We start from the raw sequence: 20,188 nt of genomic DNA on the forward strand, positions 1-20,188 counted from the left end.
CTACAAAAACACACGTCATGTGTTTGATTGCATGTGTGTGTGCTCGTTCAATCGTCAAAACAACAACAAAGTCAGTACATGACAAACAGTAACACAAACTCAATCACTCCGTCACACATACACACACACAGTAAGTATAGGTGACACGGTGCAAGAGTGCGAGACACTAGATCTAGATCTGTCTGTCTGTATCCTACTTACGGGGACACGACTGCCAGATGGACAGATCGACGCTGCGCTTTGGACAGCGCTTCCTCGCGCAGACACTGGAAACACGCTGTGCAGATTAACCTGTAGGAAATCTCCTTTGGTATCTTCCTTATCTATTTTTCTGGAGCTACGAAACCGAACAATGTGAAATCGTCTTCTCCGAATCGGCGAACTGCAGCTGGGTAATAACTGTATCTATACCACAATCCTTCACGCGATCTGACCTAACCTTGACCCCTGACCTGGTCTGCATACCAAACACGACACAAACCAGTCACCTGTTTTTAACCCCCCCCCCCCCCCCAAACCCCCACCGCCCGTTTTCTTTGGATACACACTTTAACTACATACGTGCCGACGAAATGTTGATCATTGCTTCAATACTTTGAAGCTGTTGCTTGAATAATAACCAGGTAAAATTAGTATTTCGGTGTTCAGTCAAATGTTAAAGTTTCTACCACAGACAGACATACATACATACATACATACATACATACGCACGCACGCACGCACAGACAGACAAAAGTTAGCATCGCATAGGCTACACTTACGTGAGCCAAAAACACGTTCTTAACCTCAACTTCTTATTATTTATATACATACTTTATGGACTCATAGTCCAGAACAACCAATTTTTCATCTTTCTCTTTTTCTCTCTCTCATACCTCCAAATGAGAAACAAAATCTATCAAATTTCATCGGAGAACAATTAAAGCTTGTGTTATTGTTTCATTTCATGCTCAAATCAAGGCTATACGACCGTTATTGTTTCATGATAAAAACATGAAACAATTACATCGTATATCCACGAACTCAAGCAACAGCTTGCCCTACGTGGCCCAAACAATTTTTACAATACTCGAATCCTTGAACATGATAGCGGACGTAAAAGTTGTCAAGGTTTTTAAATTCGATAAGAGCATCGCTACTCAACCGAAATCAATAATTTACTCGTATTTTGGCTCCTTTCTGTACAGAGAAGAAACGTGTTGCTCATGAGTTGGATTTTCGAATTGTCATGAGTGATTGTTACGAGATCAATTCGTCAAAACAGTTAACTCTGTTCAGAAAACAGCTAGGCTGTTGGTGTCTGGCAATTAACCCACACTTTGAGGCAACATCCCTCTGTAGTGTTACTATGAGTTATTTCTAATATGCTGACTGTTATCAAATGATAACAAGACATGTCGAGAAAAAAGATATCAAGCATGAGCCTTTTAGGCGAATGCTGATATGGTTTGTGAGACATGTCTGTTATCATTTGATAACAGTCAGCATATTAGAAATAACGGTTTTATTACCGTTTAATTCGACCAAAAGAAATTTCGAAGCGACCCCGCGAATTAGACAGAACAGCCGCAATGGGAACTTGAGCGCTTCTACCTGTTATGCCTGTCAGTCAAAGAATTCTCGTGACCTGAGTCAGCCAATCAGAGTAACACACCTCACGTGATGAATATTCACAGGTCAAATGCCTTTGACACACAACAATCTCACAAGATAAACCATGTTGAACATGCGTTTCGGTTGCTTCGCTTTTTCTTGTTGAACAGAGAGCGACAGATTTAGAACCGACTCCAGACGGATGGGAAATGACGTAAAGTTACATTTGATGTAAAGGGAGTGGCGCAATTTCACTTGATTTTTCCGAACTTTGATCATTTAGATTTCAAGTGAGCGGTCGGCATTGCACACTCAGACGAGGGGCGGTGCCTTGCTGTTCCGTTACGCACCCACCGACAAAACTCGCTTTTCGGTATTGTTCTAGATAAAGAGAGTATTACCTGACAGCATTTGAAGTGTCATTCTTTAGAATAAATCACGCTGATATTGTTGAATTACATTTTACTTTGTCTTGTTAATTTTTAGCGTGATAAACAAAAAGGGTCCCTGCCTCAACGTTATAACATTTAAAGGGTCACCTAGAATCCGTCCTGATTGGTCAAAAAGCCATATGGGGCACTGAATTGGTAATACAAGTGTATTCCAGTGGAAGGATGCGTGCTGTTATTGCGTCTACAAGCCTTGGCAACTCGGGGAAAGTTGGCATGCAGGAAATAATGTGGTCTAGTAAATGTCACACTCTCGTAAGGACACGCCCGACGTTCTGACGTTTGCAATGTAATCAACGTTGTGGTCACTAATTATGAAAATCAATCATCCTCTATGCTTTGTCATCCTGCTATCATGTATTCCTAGACTCTTAGAAGAAATTACGTTCTGTAGAATGGCATCAGCGCTGATTTCATATTGTGTTATCTGTGTTCCGATCTGTCCTTGTATTGTCCACAAATGTAAAGGGATCGTTCGTAAGGATTATGGAAGCAATCATTTCTAAGACACACACACCCACACACCCACACTAGCCAAAATACAAACACACACACACACACACACACACACGCACACACACACACACACACGCACGCACATACACACACACACACGCACATACACACACACACACACACACACACACACACACACACACACACACACAATCTCACGGTTGTACACACTAATTTCACAAACTATCAGTCCTGTCTACTTATAGATCTCCACCCTATCGTTTCAAAGCCTCGATAACCGGAATATCCTGTGATTTCTTCCGGCTTTTATCCCAGTTGGGACAAAACCATGTCCACATTGGCAAGACGGTTCAGTAGAATAAATAATGGAAATTGCTGACGCAGTCGTCAAAGACGCGGTCTTTCCCTTCAAGTTCTGCTCCCTATCTTAGATCTGTTCGAGTGTTTACATCGGATACGATCATTTCTCCACTTGGAAGCATACCCAAAATCATCTTTGCACTGCACAGAATGCAGGCCCGAGGTACACGAGAAAGTGACCAACCGGGTGGGAGTCAGCCGCGGTGTGGGATTGGTTGAACTTGAGATGTTTAGTGATTTCAACGAATCAGACGCCGCGGTTTGCTCTCACCCGTTTGGGTGGCACCCACTTTCGCTTCGTGTACCTCAGTTCTGGAGGACGTCTGGTATGTTTCCAAGAATTAGCATTCTTTGCAGGGTTGAAATCTTTTTCATGAGTTAACTTGCTGAAAGCCACCAGTGGGTTTTTTTCTCATTTTTTTTTTCTCAAGAAATTCTTTCATAAATAAAATGCAAACCCTGCGCATAGAGCATCCATAGCATGCTGTTGATTGTTGTCTTTCTCTGTCTCTGTCTCTGTCTCTGTCTTAACCTCTCTCTCTGTCTCTGTCTCTGTCCTTCTCTCTCCCTCTATCTCTCTCTCTTTCTCTCTCTCTGTCTCTCTCTCTCCCTCCCTCTCTTCTCTCCCTCTCGACATCTCTGTATTTCTCTCTCTCTATTTCTCTCTATGTCTCTGTCTCTCTGTCTCCCTCTCTCTCTCCCTATGTCTCTCTCTCTTTCTTTCTCTCTGTCTCTCTCCCTCCCTCTCTCTCTCCCTCTCTCTGTCTTTCTCTCTCTCTCTCTGTCTCTCTCTCTGTCTCTCTCTCTCTCTCTGTCTTTCTCTCTCTCTCTCTGTCTCTGTCTGTCTGTCTCTCTCTCCCTCTCTCTCTCTCTCTATCTCTCTCTCTGTCTCTCTCTCTCCCCTGTCTCTCTCTCTCTCGCCCTCTCTCTCTCTGTCTCTGTCTCTCTCCCTCTCTGTCTTTCTCTCTCTCTCTCCCTCTCTCTCTCTGTCTGTCTGTCTCTCTCTGTCTCCCTTCTCTCTCTGTCTCTCTCTCTCTGTCTCTCTCTCTCTCCCTCTCTCTCTGTCTCTCTCTCTCTGTCTCTCTCCTCTCTCCTCTCTCTCTCTCTATCTCTCTCTCTTTCTCTCTCTCTCTCTGTCTCTCTCTCTGTCTCTCTCTCCCTCTCTCTCTCTCTCTCTCTCTCTCTCTCTCTCTCTCTCTCTCTCTCTCTCTCTCTCTCTCTCTCTCTCTCTCTCTCTCTCTCTCTCTCTCTCTCTCTCTCTCTCTCTCTCTCTCTCTCTTTCTCTTGCCCTACATGTAACGTACCTGGAGTTCCACCTGACGACAGTGATTTGTTTGACCAGGATACATCAATACGGTCGGGTAGGCCGACACTGCTGATGCAAAACACGGGATATTGTTTACGGCTTAATAATCTGCTGGTGATTTTATGGGTCATTGCTTCTATTTGCTCCTGATCTGGGACAATTATTCGTCACGGGGACTTTCGCATCGGATTTATTTATTGTAAGCTCGTTCAGAGAAACAATATATCTGTTAAGTCCATTAACGTATCCAGTGTGGAACGTGATTTTATGAAGTAGAAGAAAAAGCTGAAATATTAAAAAAAAGAAAAAAAGAAAGAACAATATTTAATATGGAATTCACTTTGATTAGTGATTTCTTAATAGTTTCTGCAGATGAAATTAATTTAGTTTTTCAGGTTAGGATGACTTTCAAAATTAATTATTCCGCTGAGATCACTTCTTGAAAGGAACACAAATAATATGTTGCCATTGATAATAATAATAATAATAATAATAATAATAATAATAATAATAATAATAATAATAATAATAATAATAAAACATTCTTCTATAGCGCTGTTCACCGCCAATGGCAGTCTCATGGCGCTTTACATTAGGCATTAAAATTTAACATTTTACATATAAAAAGTTTTCTCGTAAGAAATAACATGCAAGCATTAAAAAAACAAAAAACTTTATCCTTGACAAATGTCTGTTAGTTTCGTAGATTGTTTAAAAAAAAGAACACTTAAAAGATGATTTTGCTGACAAAGAAAAATATGATATCTTGAATTTTCACTCGACATAAGAGAATTACATCCTGGTCAATTTAATTCAGGTCTAGTAAAAGTTTCAGAAAAAAACATTATCTGCTGAAAATGAACAACACTAAGTTTTTAATCTGCAAACTTCTTGGTGGTTTTTTTTCTTCGTTTATGGGATTAAACCTCCCACGGTTTCTTCGTATATGACAGTTTTTTCACAGCCAGTTAGGCAGCCATACGCCGCTTTCGGTGGAGAATAATCTGCAAACAACAACTACAACAACAAATACTACTACTACTTCTACTACTAATAATACTAATACTTACGACAACGACCACTAATACAACTAACAAACAAACAATCACACCCACCCACACACATGTACGAGCAGAAAGAAACCACACAATTATAATCTGGTCAAAGCTCTTTAAGCAAAATATCTTTGTAAGAATCCTTTAAAAACAACCCGTCGCGATATAACCTTGAACGGTTGAAAACGACGTTAAACACCAAAATAAAGAAAGTTTAAAAACAACTAATTTTGCTGACAAAAAACATCGTTTGTAGTGGGAATAAAAAGCATTGAATTGTGGAATCTCGTTCGGCTGATTAATTCAATGGCCCCGTTCTACAGTCATCATTAGTTTTCAACTCGTTACAAAACAATTTTACCCTTTTCAAAGTTCTCAGGGTCCAATTGACATTTAGATGTATTTGTATTCAGAAGTAATTCTACTGACAAAGTAAAGACTTCGATTTATGCTCAGAGCAAAACAACCATTTGAGAGTACGTTAGGTTCAATTGACTTTCAGAATCCTAACACACACACACACACACACACACACACACACACACACACACACACACACACATATACACACACACGCGCGCGCACACACACACACACACACACACACACACACACACACACACACACACACCATACACACTTTATTTCTGAATTAGGACGCATTCGTCTTACATTCATTTCATTTTAATAGACCAGATAAACATATATATATAGAAAAAGACAAAATATGACTAAATTGACTCACACACAAAATAAAATAAAAGTAATGACTAGGTGCATCTCGGTCAATTCATTGGCTAATGATCCCGTACGGCCATGGAGAATGAACGATTTATCCCCAAGGCATTAGCAGAACAAATATTGACCACGAGGGATAAATTCATCATTAAACTAGTGTTGCGTTCTGCTCGAACAAGTGGGTTTTTTTGTCAGTTGGGTTTCCTTTATCTCCTCTGTCCCTTTAACTGTGTGTGTGTGTGGGTGGGGGGGGGGGGGGGTTGTGAGTGTGTGTGTGTGTGAGTGTGTGTGTGAATGTGTGTGTGTGTGTGCGTGAGTGTGTGTGTGTGTGTGTGAGTGTGTGTGTGTGTGTGTTTGTTTGTTTGTGTGAATATGTATGTGTGTGTATGTGTGTTTGTGTGTGTGTTTGTTTGTTTGTGTGTGTGTATGTGAGTGAGCGTGTACGTGTGTGTGTGTGTGTGTTTGTGTGAGGGTTTGTGTGTGTGTGTTGGTGTGTGTGGGTGTATGTGTGTGTTTGTGTGTGTGTGTGTGCTTTGTCCGTATAAATAGAATAATATGTTTGTGTGTAGCTGTTTTGATCTCAAACGCTGATTTCATCTTCTTTGTTTGTGCTTTTCAAGCCTTTTTGTAAAACAGAATTAGGGGAAGGGGGTAGAAAAAGAGGGGAGGGGGTGGCATCGTGAACTGCCTGAATTATAGCTTATCCTCTTGTTATCTCGCAGAAATGCGATAGGCCTTTTAAACAATTTGTGACACTATACCATTGGAGGAATTAATACACCACTTGTCACCAAGGCAACTGGAAGGCACAACGACAGCAACTCTTTTTCACTAGGTTGTCAACTCTTCAACATCTATGCTTCTCCTTCGAAACAGCACGGATTAAAAACATTACGATAGGGATTGACCCAACAAGTATACTATTTTGCTAATATTTTGTCTGTGATATTTTCTGAGTGTGGTGAAGCAAGTGTGAAAAGGTCTGTCCGAGTGATGTGTGTACTTTGTTCCCAGTTGTTTCAAGACACTCTCAAAATATCACAGGCAAAATATTAGCGAAATCCAATTTTGGGGGTCAATCAGTCACCGGATGTTCTTTTGCCCTGGCAAGGACAATGCGAAAAAGCATTACACAAATTGGGGATTGAGGGTTGAGGGGCAGGGGTGCAGGGGGTAGAAGTCCAACATGTCCATAGCAGCAGCGGCAGTGTCGATGACCTTCGATAACTTCCTGGTGTTGTTAAATTTCAGGCTAGTTCATCTTACTGAAGTTTCCAAAGGAGGAGGAGGGGGCAGGAGAAGCGGGAAGATGGGGGTGGGGGGAAACGGTTTTTATCGTCAGTATTCATTAAACACAGCGGTGAGTTGTTTATCCTTCCATCGCGTCTCAGTCGTACACTTCAATCGAGATCACTTTACTGATGCACGTGTGGGGATGAGTGGGAGGGGGAGGGGTGTGCTAATGGACAGGTAAGAGAAGGGGAGAGTGCGCATGCTCTCGTCAGCATTTCCATAACACATTCTTCTCCTTCGTTCGCTCAGACAGGCACTGCGGTTCTCCGGCTGAGGAGACGATAAGCAATGATAGCCAACCAACAAACCGCTCCTTCTGACAAAATGCTCCTGTCCATCAAATGATCTCCACAGGGCCACAGAGCTTATCCCTCACGGGTATGTCAGCAGGCCAGGATTCTGCTGTAGGTTGTAATGGATTGGACATTCCTGCATAAAATGCTCATTGGTGTACCACACTGGCACACCGAGGACTCATCAATGCGGAATTTGGTGAACATGTGGTGCCTGAGGTGGCGGTGACCTGTTCCGAAACACAGCGATCAATTGCTTGACCTGCAGTCGCTGCACGCTACCAACAATTCAGTTAAGCATGAAATCCAGATGCTGATGTATCGGTAGGAAGGTTGTGAGACATTTGCTGCACTTAAAACTGCACTGTGTTGCAAATGAAGCTACCCAAGGTTTGTGCGTGTGAAGGCCTCATCTGTCCACAAATGAAGCCCCAAACAACGTCTTCCTGACAATGGTTTTTCTTACTTTGTTAAATAAAACAAGAAGGATAGATAGAAAAATGTGTAAGCAATGCAAAAAAACAAAACTAGAACTGTTTTAAAATTGTGTGGGTGCCCCACTGCCCTTTTCCAACCTGTTCAGATAACCACAAAAGCGAGTTAGCGATTCCTTACAAAGCAGTGATGCTGTCAACGCGCATTCTTCTCTGTTGATTCATGAGAATTTGTGTGTTGTATATATGCAAAGTTTTTCTCTCCTTGTCTCTGTCTGTGTCTGTCTGTCTCTGTCTGTGTGTCTATGTCTCTGTCTGTCTGTCTCTGTCTGTCTGTCTGTCTGTCTGTCTGTCTGTCTGTCTGTCTCTCTCTCTCTCTCTCTCTCTCTCTCTCTCTCTCTCTCTCTCTTTCATTCTCTCTCTCTCTTTCTCTCTCTCACACTCTCAATCACTCTAAATGTGTGTGTGTGTGTGTGTGTGTGTGTGTGTGTGTGTGTGTGTGTATGTGTGTGTGTGTGTGTGCGCGTGTGTGCGTGTGTGTGTGTGTGTGTCTACCACATGTAAGTAAACAAGTATAGATAACAGTATGTGAGGACAATGCAGAAACAGTTAACAAGCTGGCACCGAAGACATAGAGAATACTACATGGCTTGCTGTGTGATACCAAATTTACACAAGGATTTTTTTTTTTAGTATCCAAATGCGAGCGAAGTCAAGTTTCTAGAAAAACCAAGTGACTCTCATCCCCATCCTGTTGTCTATATGTAAAATCTTGTCACTGGCGACCTTGCTTCGTTGGTTGTGATTCTCATTCAATGACAAACAACACCGATTAATCATACCTTTGCAGGTCTTCCAGGAACTGATTCATACATTTCCAGAACCAAGTTAGTCTCGGTGACTTCGTCGTACGAACAGTAGAAAAGTAACTCGTAATCGCACCGCCAGGCTGTGTATATATCGGTATCGTATATCATTAAATCAAATGGTATTGTATATTATTAAATCAAATGGTATCGTATAAAATTATCATTGAATTAAGTGATATCGTATATCATGAAATTAAGTGGTATCGTATATCATTAAGTAAAACGGTATCGAGTATCCTTATATTAAATAGTATCGTATAGCATTAAGTGAAATGGTAACGTATAACGTATATCCTGAAGTTAAATGGTATCGTATATCATTGAGTGAAATGGTATCGTATATCATTAAGTGAAAGGTATCGTATATCATTAAATTAAATGGTATCGTATATCATTAGGTGAAAGGTATCGTATATCATTAAATTAAAAAGTATCGTATATCATTGAGTAAAACAGTATCTATATATATATACGACTTGTGTCTGTGTGTGTGTGTCTGTGTGTGTGTGTGTGTGTGTGTGTGTGTGTGTGTGTGTGTGTGTGTGTGTGTCCGCGATGCACGCCCAAAGTTCTCGGTGGATCTTTTTTTCAAATTTGGAGACCGTATTCAGCTACACCCCGGACACAACCTCATCGATGAGATATTTCAACACGTGCTCTCAGCGCGCAGCGCTGAACCGATTTTGGTTTTTCTCTGGATCCATTCCCAGTAACTCTTCCTTATCTTCTCCAGTGTTTTCAGCCGCGTTTATCTCCCTTCCTCCGTGCGGTGCGTTTGCCGGCGTACACCCGGCATAGCCGGGTCCCCGGCGCAGCCGGGTATTCGGCTCGAATTCTTCCCGGCGCAGCCGTACCCGGCGAAGCGGGTATTCATCTAGTCGTATATATATCATTAAATTAATTGGTATCGTATATCATTAAATTTCAGTGTTTCTGATCTGCGGGTACAGCAAGGACATCGTGCGCTTCATGGAGATGGCGTCACAGCTGGGACTGACGGGCGGGGAATACGCCTTCTTCACCATCGATTTTGCCAATGGCGCAAAGATACTGTCCAACTGGACACACAACCCGGCGCTGGACGGTCAGTGTACACCTGTTTGTATTTCTTTTTTTTTATATTTAGTCAAGTTTTGACTAAATGTTTTAACATAGAGGGGGAATCCAGACGAGGGTCATGGTGTATGTGTGTGTGTGTGTGTGTGTGTGTGTGTGTGTGTGTGTGTGTGTGTGTGTGTGTGTGTGTGTGTGTGTGTGTGTGTGTGTGCGTGTGTGTGTGTGTAGAGCGATTCAGACCAAACTACTGGACCGATCTTTATGAAATGTTACATGAGAGTTTCTGGGAATGATATCCCCGGACTTTTTTTATTTTTTCGATAAATACTTTTGATGACGTCATATCCGGCTTTTTGTAAAAGTTGAGGCGGCACTGTCACACCCTCGTTTTTGAGTCACTTGAGAAAAAGTGACTCTATGTAATCGGTCAGTGTTAGTCTGTCCGGCCGGCCGTCCGTAGACACCACCTTAACGTTGGACTTTTCTCGGAAACTATCAAAGCGATCGGGCTCATATTTTGTTTAGTCGTGACCTCCAATGACCTCTACACTTTAACGATGGTTTCGTTGACCTTTGACCTTTTTCAAGGTCACAGGTCAGCGTCAAAGGAAAAATTAGACATTTTATATCTTTGACAAAGTTCATCGGATGTGATTGAAACTTTGTAGGATTATTCTTTACATCAAAGTATTTACATCTGTAGCCTTTTACGAACGTTATCAGAAAAACAAGGGAGATAACTAGCCTTTTCTGTTCGGCAACACACAACTTAACGTTGGGCTTTTCTCGGAAACTATAAAAGTGACCGGGCTCAAATTTTATGTGAACGTGACTCATTGTGTTGTGAATAGCAATGTCTTCCTGTCCATCTGATGCCTCATATAATATTCAGAACTGCGAAAGTGACTCGATCGAGCGTTTGCTCTTCTTGTTCAATCAAATTGATTGACATTTTTGTAAAACAATCTTCGACGAAGGCCGGACTTCAGTATTGCATTTCAGTTTGGTGGCTTAAACATGAAAAGTCTGAAAATTGTAAATATATTTTTTTTAACATAAAACGATCCAAATTTACGTTCATCTTATTCTTTATTATATCTTGATTCCAAAAACATATAAATATGTTATATTCGGTTTAAAAGCAAGCTATGAAAATTAAAAATATGACAATCGTAGTGTTGTTTTATCATCATCATCATCATCATCATCATCATCATCATCATCATCATCATCATCATCATCATCATCATCATTTCCTTACCAGTTATGTTTTGTATTACAGGGTTGCTGGACATCACGGTGGACGTGTCACCGGACAGCACAGAGTACCGCGAGTTCATCAGAGACATCTTTGCTGCCGCCGGGTACACGCAGCCTGAAGCCTGTCCGTCCAGCTATGAGGTACAGAGCAATGCCTTGTGGAGCTTTGCACTTTGCTTTCAGTTTCCTGATGTCAATTCTGAGAATGATCTAAACTCAACAACAAAAAACGTATTGCGAGATTGTTCGCACTCCAAATAGTTATTCCCATGTCGTTTTGTTCAAATTTTATTTGCCGTTAGAAGGCACTGACCTTGTCTATCTGGCACACGTTTCGAATCAAAAATATCGTTTACGAGGGTCACATGCCGCCGCTCAAATGTGGGTACCGCAAAAGTCAAAATGTGCCAATTAAGAAAATCGACGATAAATCAGAAAAGCAGCAACTCGGCAAATGTTACACATGAGAAGAAGCTCAAATCAAATATCTACTCCGAACGGATTATTTTGTGTGGCTGTCATATGTATTTCTTGTGTTACGTTCCTACTGATGCAGGGGTCGATCACATATATATACTTGCAGCTAGGAATCCACGCAGCCCTGCTTTCAGACGCCATCTTGCTGTATGCAGCGTCTGTGAATGCCACAGTCAGCGAGCAAGGCAACCCCAAAGACAGCGCTCTGCTTCTCAGCCATCTCTATGACGCTGCGGTTGACGGTACGTAGATTAATAAGTTGCGAGAAAGAGAGAGAGAGAGAGAGAGAGAGAGAGAGAGAGAGAGAGAGAGAGAGAGAGAGAGAGAAGAGAGAGAGAGAGAGAGTGAGAGAGAGAGAGTGAGAGAGAGAGAGAGAAGTGAGAGAGAGAGAGAGAGAGAGTGAGAGAGAGTGAGAGACAGAGAGGGGGGGGGAGACAGAGAGAGACAGAAAGGGAGACACACAGAGACAGGCATACACAACTCTCAGCGAGCAAGGCAACCCCAAAGACAGCGTTCTGCTTCTCAGCCATCTCTATGACGCTCAGGTTGAAGGTACGTGTTGATGTGTGTTATGACATACAGAGGTCAAGACAGACATGAGCGCGAGCACGTGTATGAGCTTTGCTTGTTGTGCTCCATTTGTTAATTTGATTGTATGCGGCATTGTTATCTGTCATTTTCTGAATACCAAGACAGACATGAGCATAATGAAGGGCAGACGTACAGACAGACGTACAGACAGGCAGGCAGGAAGGCAGACAGACAGACAGACAGACAGACAGACAGACAGACAGACAGACAGACAGACAGACAAACAGACATTTAAACACGTATTGATCCGCCATTTCCATGTGTCATTGCTTTGTTGTGTACAATCAAATGTGAAGACTAGCTCAATACTACTCTTGGGTATGAAGAGTTATTTCTTCAATCTTTGTAAATATATTTGCTTTTCCTCAAAAATCGTGTGGCTTTCTTATATCATTCACAGGTGTCTCAGGAAAGGTAGCCATCAACCAGGAGGGAAGCCGGACCGCCCAGTTCATGCTGCACAACATTCAGACAGGTTGCTACGTTTCCATCGCAACCTACAACCACAAGTAAATGCACAAGTGTTCGGAGGGGCGGATTAAGAGAGAGAGAGAGAGAGAGAGAGAGAGAGAGAGAGAGAGAGAGAGAGAGAGAGAGAGAGAGAGAGAGGGAAAGAAAGAGAGGGAAAGAGAGAGAGTGCGAGAGAGAGTGCGAGAGAGAGAGAGCGAAAGAGAGCGAAAGAGAGAGAGAGAAAGAGAGAGAGAGAGAGAGAGAGAGAGAAAGATAGAGAGAGAAAGAGAGCGAGAGAGAGAGAGAGGGAGACAGAGAGAGACAGGGAGAGACAGAAAGAGAGACATACTTATCCCGTGCGATTTTGTTTTAATGGCTATATCTTGCTTGTTTTCATGCTGTGCTTATTTGAATGAAGTAGGTGTCACTAACGTTAGAGGTTGAAAACGGGGTGGATTTTTGGTCTCAATAGAATTCCGGAAATAGCTCTGTCGGATGTGCATGGTTTGTGAAGGAGTGAATACCCTTGTTTTGTTGGAAGTGATGAACCGTGAGTAACTTAAACAATGTCATTAGTTCGCTCGGCTTCCTGACGAGTGGACGTGGAACTGATAGAACTATCAAGATAAGTTTTGTGTGAATATTTGTTTGTCTGTTGACTTAAAAGACCGTTGGGTCGAAATATCTGTGAATGTATTGTTTTGTCAATAACAAACGTTCCAACAACCTACCTTTCTTGTTTTTTGATTCTGGATTGTGGAACGTTGTTTTTGGATTCGTAAGTAACTGAATTATTGCTAAAGAACAAAATAAATCTGTATTCACGCAGACAACACAAGTACAACGTCAAAATGGCCGCCTATTGAGGCTTCTTCAGGACACAAACTGAAAGAAAAAGTAATAGAAAATATGATAGCAAAAGAAATGTTTCGATTGAATCTGTCTCTATTTATTTTCATTTATTGTTTGGTTATCTGCGTTTTGCTTTAACTTTTGATTTTTGATGCACATAATTAATGATAGCAAAAGAAATGTTTCGATTGAATCTGTCTCTATTTATGTTCATTGATTGTTTGGTTATCTGCGTTTTGCTTTAACTTTTGCTTTTTGATGCCCATTTCATCAGTGTCCTGAAGAAGCCATCATAGGCGGGGATATAGCTCAGTTGGTAGCGCGCTGGATTTGTATTCAGTTGGCCGCTGTCAGCGTGAGTTCGATCCCAGGTTCGGCGGAAATTTATTTCACAGAGTCAACTTTGTGTGCAGACTCTCTTCGGTGTCCGAACCTCCCCCCGTGTACACTACATTGGGTGTGCACGTTAAAGATCCCACGATTGACAAAAGGGTCTTTCCTGGCAAAATTAGGCACAGTTAATAATTGTCTACCTATACCCGTGTGACTTGGAATAATAGGCCGTGAAAGGTAAATATGCGCCGAAATGGCTGCAATCTACTGGCCGTATAAAATTTCATCTCACACGGCATCACTGCAGAGCGCCTAGAACTGTACCCACGGAATATGCGCGATATAAGACTCATTGATTGATTGATTGAAATTGTTGACGTTGTACTTGTGTTGTCCCTGTCTTTGCGAATACAGAAAAAACAAGTCGCGTTAGGCGAAATAACAACATTTAGTCAAGCTGTCGAACTCACAGAATGAAACTGAACACACTGCTTTTTTTCACCAAGACCACATACTCGTAGTTTCGTCAGTCCACCGCTCGTGGCAAAGGCAGTGAAATCGACAAGCCATGCAGAATAGTGCAGTAGTGGTCGCGCTGAGCAGGATAACACGCTTTTCTGTATGTCTATTCTTTTTAGCTTACTGAGTTTGTTTTTAATCCAAACATATCATATCTATATGTTTTTGGAATCAGAGACCGACAAGGAATAAGATGTAATTGTTTTTAAATCGATTTCGGAAAATTAATTTTAATCATAATTTTCATATTTTTAATTTCCAGAGCTTGTTTGTAATCCAAATATTACATATGTATATGTTTTTGGAATCAGAAAATGACAAAGAATAAGATGAAATTCTTTTTGGATCGTTTAAAAAAAATATTTTAATTACAAGTTTCCGAATTTTAATGACCAAACTCATTAATAGTTTTTAAGCCACCAAGCTGAAATGCAATACCAAAGTCCGGCCTTTGTCGAAGATTGCTTTGCCAAAATTTCAATCAATTTGATTGAAAAATGAGGGTGTGACAGTGCCGCCTTAACTTTTACAAAAAGCCGAATATGACGTCATCAAAGGTATTTATCGAAAAAACGGAAAAAAACGTCCGGGGATATCATTCCCAGGAACTCTCATGTCAAATTTCATAAAGATTGGTCCAGTAGTTTAGTCTGAATCGCTCTACACACACACACACGCACAGACACACAGACACACACACACACAGACACACACACACACACACACACACACACACACACACACACACACACACGAACGAACACACACACACACACACACACACACACATACACCACGACCCTCGTCTCGATTCCCCCTCTATGTTAAAACATTTAGTCAAAACTTGACTAAATGTAAACATTCAGCATTGTTTGCCTCACCAAGAGTCCTTTGATTTCTTTGGATTTATTAGTAGTTTTAATGAATTCCATTTTTGATTCAGGTCGAAGGTGACGTTCTTGAACCACAGCATTATATGGCCCGGGGGGTCACGTGCCTTCCCGGACGGCAGCCCGGCGTGTGGTTGGGATGGGGAACGCTGCGCCACCGAGGGTGAGTCGCTTGGGCACAACTGTCTTAATTACCCCGGTGTAACACTTAGTTTTACCTCCAGGGGGACACTGTGCGCTACTGATTCGTCTCCCGGGGGACATTTCTGGGTAGGGGACAGAACGGGCTGTATCACCGGCTTTTGCTCATACTTTACCAGGACAGCTGAACCCTTCTTTTTAGTCCCCCTGCCCCCCCCCCCCCCCCCTCCACCCCCTTTTTGAGGCTTCTCGCCTGCTATTAAAGACGTTGTTTTTACTGATTCTTTGTTCATAACCTTTGTAAATGTATGACTTCCTCCTTTTTTTAAACCCGATTTTCTAAGCCTTTTTAAGGTCTTAAATGCAATAAGCTTCTTATTGATCGATTGATTGATTGATTGATTGATTGATTGATTGTTGATTGAAATGGGGGGGGGGAGGTTCACTGTATCAAATATTGTTCCAGAAATCACTTCTTCTCCTGTGAGTTTTCTTGATTTTTGAGAGAGAGAGAGAGAGAGAGAGAGAGAGAGAGAGAGAGAGAGAGAGAGAGAGAGAGAGAGAGAGAGAGAGAGAGAGAGAGAGAGAGAGAGAGAGAGAGGTGAGAGAGAGAGAGAGGGGGTGAGAGAGAGAGAGAGAGAAAGACAGAGAGAGACAAAAAGAGAGAGAGATAGAGAGAGAGAAAGAGAGAGAGAGAGAGAGAGAGAGAGAGCAAGAGAGATAACGAGATAGAGAGAGAGAGAGAGCGAGAAACTGGAGGAGTGGAGAGAGGGGGGGGGGGGGGGGGGTCATATGTCAGTCTCATGTCCTCCAAACAGGCCAGTGCGTAATATATAAAAGAATGTTCTTCTGTCCCGTAACAGCATGATCAATAAGGGTTAATTACGTTTGCATTGTATTCCAATAGGGTAGAAACATGAGTAACAAGAGGCGAAGCCTTCAAGGCTCCCGTAAGAAATCAACAAACAGTAACATAACACAAACTCACTCACTCCGTAACACACACAGAATAGTCAGGTTATAAATACAAGCCACTTTACCTATGCAGCATGGTGACCCTACAATATGCGAAACATGTCGACTGCAGCAGCCTGGTTCTTAAAATAATTCTGACGGTCAACACAGCCAGAAATGCCAACAAAGACAAGAAAGCTGTTGCAAGGTAAGCTTACCAAACGTTACATAGCGAATCATATGATAGTGCGTAAACAGCAAACAGTAGATCTACAATCAAAGAGAGGATCGAGTCTGGAATGAAACGCGATACAGATCTAGCATTCAAAAACTGTCTTTCACGTTCAAGGAAGTTGTTGCAAAGTACTTAAGACTTACTAAATTGTACAGACAAAACCATGACAGTGCATGTTTTGAATCTGAGGAAAAAATCGTGATCATTTTGACTTTGAGAACAGATTCATTCTGTTTCCTTATATCTGCATGTTCAAGTAAATGGTGGACAGTTTTTTTCGGGCAGAGTAAACTTAACTTGAGACTCTACTGCAAGTCTTGAAATTCACATAAATCGAACCACGAGCAAAGACATCCAAACATTACAGGCACTTTAGATCAACTCATTTCACTAGAGGTGACTGCCAAAGAAACTACAATGTTTGACATCCGTGTCTGCTGAAATAAAAAGAAATTAAAACAAAACGGATTAACAGTAGGTGACACGTTATGAGAGTGGGAGACACTAGATCTGTCTCTGAACTTACCGGGATACGGCTGCAAGATCGACACTGACTGCCGCGCTTTCGACAGCTCTTCCTCGCGTGGACATTGGAAACACGCTGTGCAGATCAAATTGTAGGAAATCTCCCTTTGGTATCTTCTTTATTTACTTTTCTGGAGCTTAGAAACCGAACAACATGAAATCGTCTTCCCCGGCGAATCGGCGAGGTGAGAACTGGACCACAATCCTTCGCGCGACCCCTGACCTGATCTTGACACCTGACCTGCCGTCTGCATGCCAAACACGACACAAACCAGTCAACTGCTTGTACCCCTTCAAAACCCCCCACCACCCGTTTTCTTTGGATACACGCTTTAACTACACACATGCCGACACAATGTTGATCATTGCTTCAATAATTTGAAGATGGTGCTTGAAAATTAACCACGTGAAATGAGTATTTCGGTGTTTAGCCAAAAATGTTAAAGTTTCTACCACAGACATACACACATACATACATACGCACGCACGCACGCACGCACGCACAGACAGACAGAGTTTACCATCGCATAGGCTACACTTACGTGAGCCAAAAACGACTGAATGACGTTGATAACCAGTCTGTCGCGATAGTTTTTATATCATACTATACTATATTACGTATTAAGCGGTGCTCAGACAGAATGTATGACTTGCGACAGGAGTATTATACATTGTCAATAACTGGTGATGTCTTATCCGAGATAACGTCAAGTTAACATTCATTTCCATCAGAAGGGTCCTTTACACCTATTATAACTATCTGATCACGATGTTACGAGAGTTTTAGGAATTATAGCAAGGTAAGCCCCAAGACCCTTAAAAAGCTCCGTTTAGGCTGAAATCTGATACATTTGACATATTAATTATCACGAAAATGACGGAGAAAGTGTGTACCGAAAGAAGAGAAGGAAGATAAAAATGTCAATCTCAGTATCAAGGGAGGGAATTCAGTTCTGTCTCACACACCACATTATATACGTGATTGCCCCCCTTGACAAAGGCCGAAGCTAAAAGGGAGGGAATTATGTTCCCACCATGCACTTGCTATCCGTAATTGTCATGGACTGTTTGAGAAGCGAGTAAAATTTAATTCTCTTTTAGCTTTATACTCCGTTATCTGTTTTGTGTTGTTTGTAATAGTATTTTTGTCCTTATGTTAACCCACCCATCACCCCCCCCCCCCTCTCCCTTCCCCCCATTTCCCATAGTAAAGAAATGTATGTAATCACTTTGCACTTGTAGTGTTTTATTATTATTAGTATTAGTATTATTATTATTATTATTATTTATTATTATTATTGTTGAATTGTTTCTTGTATTGTTTTTGCTCTCCCTCACCCCTCAACTCTCTTTTCTGTACATAGTCTGATTTCTTTTTGTTTTAGTTCCTTTTATTGGGTGTTGAATGAAATGTGTTTTTATTGTGTTTTTTAATTTTCCATGTACCCTCACGGGGTTTTATTGGAATAAATAAAACTTGAAACTTGTCAAACTTTGCTTGGGGTTATCGCGAAAGATACATTTACACTGCTGAAACGTTTAATATTACTCAAAATTAAAAACGAAGAAAACAAAGAAGGTAAAAGAAAAGAAAAGAGAAGAAGATACGAAATGAAATAAAGAAAGAATGGGTAGTCTACGGAGCATTTGTTCAAGAAAACAGAAGGCTATACTTTTCACTAGAATATGTGACCCTCCACCACGAATTGAGTCGCATGTCACCTTTGCATGATTTTCATAGTTTTACATTTTCCTAAAGAGTTTTTTATGCTCTATCCAGTGGTGAAAACCGTTCTAGAAAAGAGCGAAAACTGTTTGAGTTATAAGCCTGTGACTAAGGTGACCCTCACACTATTACCATACACTCTCCGGACTTATATCAAGCCTAGCGCAAAACCGCGCGAGGTAACATGCGACTCATTTCGTGGTGGAGGGTCACATTTGTTCAAGAAAACAGAAGGCTATACTTTTCACTAGAATATCAGCTTTTAATGTGCACATGTGTACAGTGCAAACAAAATACTTGTACACATCTCGTGTTGTTTCCTTTAGAGAAAAAAAACCACCACATAATTCAATTAGTTACCATCTCTCACGTTTTATCCATGATAGGTCATTCGCAATCTTTCAGACCATTTTTCAGAATGTCAATGTTCTCGATTTTGTCGTTTAACTTTCTCGCTGAGATTTCAGACACTCTTAAAGTTGGGAGTCAAGTAAGTCCAAGGCCAAACAAAAATATATGTTGGTTTAGGGTAACGTGACCAAAAAAGATAAGATCTGTAGGTCGACTTTTTATTTATTTTTTTATTTTTTTATTTTAGTTTTAGGGTCGGTGGGGAAAAAATAGGGTCGGTCGGGTTACCCAAAAGCAACACATATTTTTAGTTTTGGCCTAACCCACTAAAAATAGATGAATATTCTTTTGCAGTTCAACAAACCGTGATTATAATCGGCACCACGTGTTCCATTGTAGCGGTGGCCTTTGCCATGGTTGCCTTCGTTGCCTTCAAGTTCATCAAACGGTGAGTGCGTTTTAACACAGTATTCACTGGGTCATTTTAAAGGCACACTTGTTAATCCGTGATTTGTAAAATGTTTTACAACTCACGTAAATGCGCCCGATATTTTCTTGTCATCTCGAAAGTCCAGGGATCTATCAGATTGGCAGTAATTACGACTTTTTGAGAACTCGCGTGCATGTTTGTGACGGACACACCGACAGACAGACAAATCTGCGCTTATCTTCGAAATCGAAATATATGAAAATATAACATTTGCAGATTTACTCACACACTTTCATGTTCATTTTTGGCTTGGGATCCCTTTGTGGTTGACTGGGCTCTATCAAAAAAATATTAATAATAACAAAAGGCATGTATTACTTTGTGGAATGCAATTTGTTTTACATTTTTACAAATCAGGGGTAAACAACACTCCTTCCAGTGTAAACGTTTAGACTCATTATCTATTATCTGGCAAGGCTTTTACATCGGATGAGAATCTCCCTCCACTTAGACACATAGCAAAATTCAACG

At 41.3% G+C, this 20,188-nt stretch overlaps 1 protein-coding gene across 1 annotated transcript in view; it reads left to right on the forward strand.

Moving 5' to 3' along the window:
* Positions 1–20,188, forward strand: part of LOC138947409 (atrial natriuretic peptide receptor 1-like) — a 74,272-nt gene that overhangs the window by 31,418 nt on the left and 22,666 nt on the right. The window contains exons 5-10 of the mRNA XM_070318868.1: positions 9,796–9,951; positions 11,206–11,324; positions 11,767–11,902; positions 12,652–12,760; positions 15,349–15,458; positions 19,582–19,675. Coding sequence (XP_070174969.1) covers positions 9,796–9,951; positions 11,206–11,324; positions 11,767–11,902; positions 12,652–12,760; positions 15,349–15,458; positions 19,582–19,675 — 724 coding nt within the window. The remainder of the gene's footprint in view (positions 1–9,795; positions 9,952–11,205; positions 11,325–11,766; positions 11,903–12,651; positions 12,761–15,348; positions 15,459–19,581; positions 19,676–20,188) is intronic.

The sequence above is a fragment of the Littorina saxatilis genome, linkage group LG14 (assembly GCF_037325665.1).
Source record: "Littorina saxatilis isolate snail1 linkage group LG14, US_GU_Lsax_2.0, whole genome shotgun sequence".
In the NCBI taxonomy this organism is placed as follows: domain Eukaryota; kingdom Metazoa; phylum Mollusca; class Gastropoda; order Littorinimorpha; family Littorinidae; genus Littorina; species Littorina saxatilis.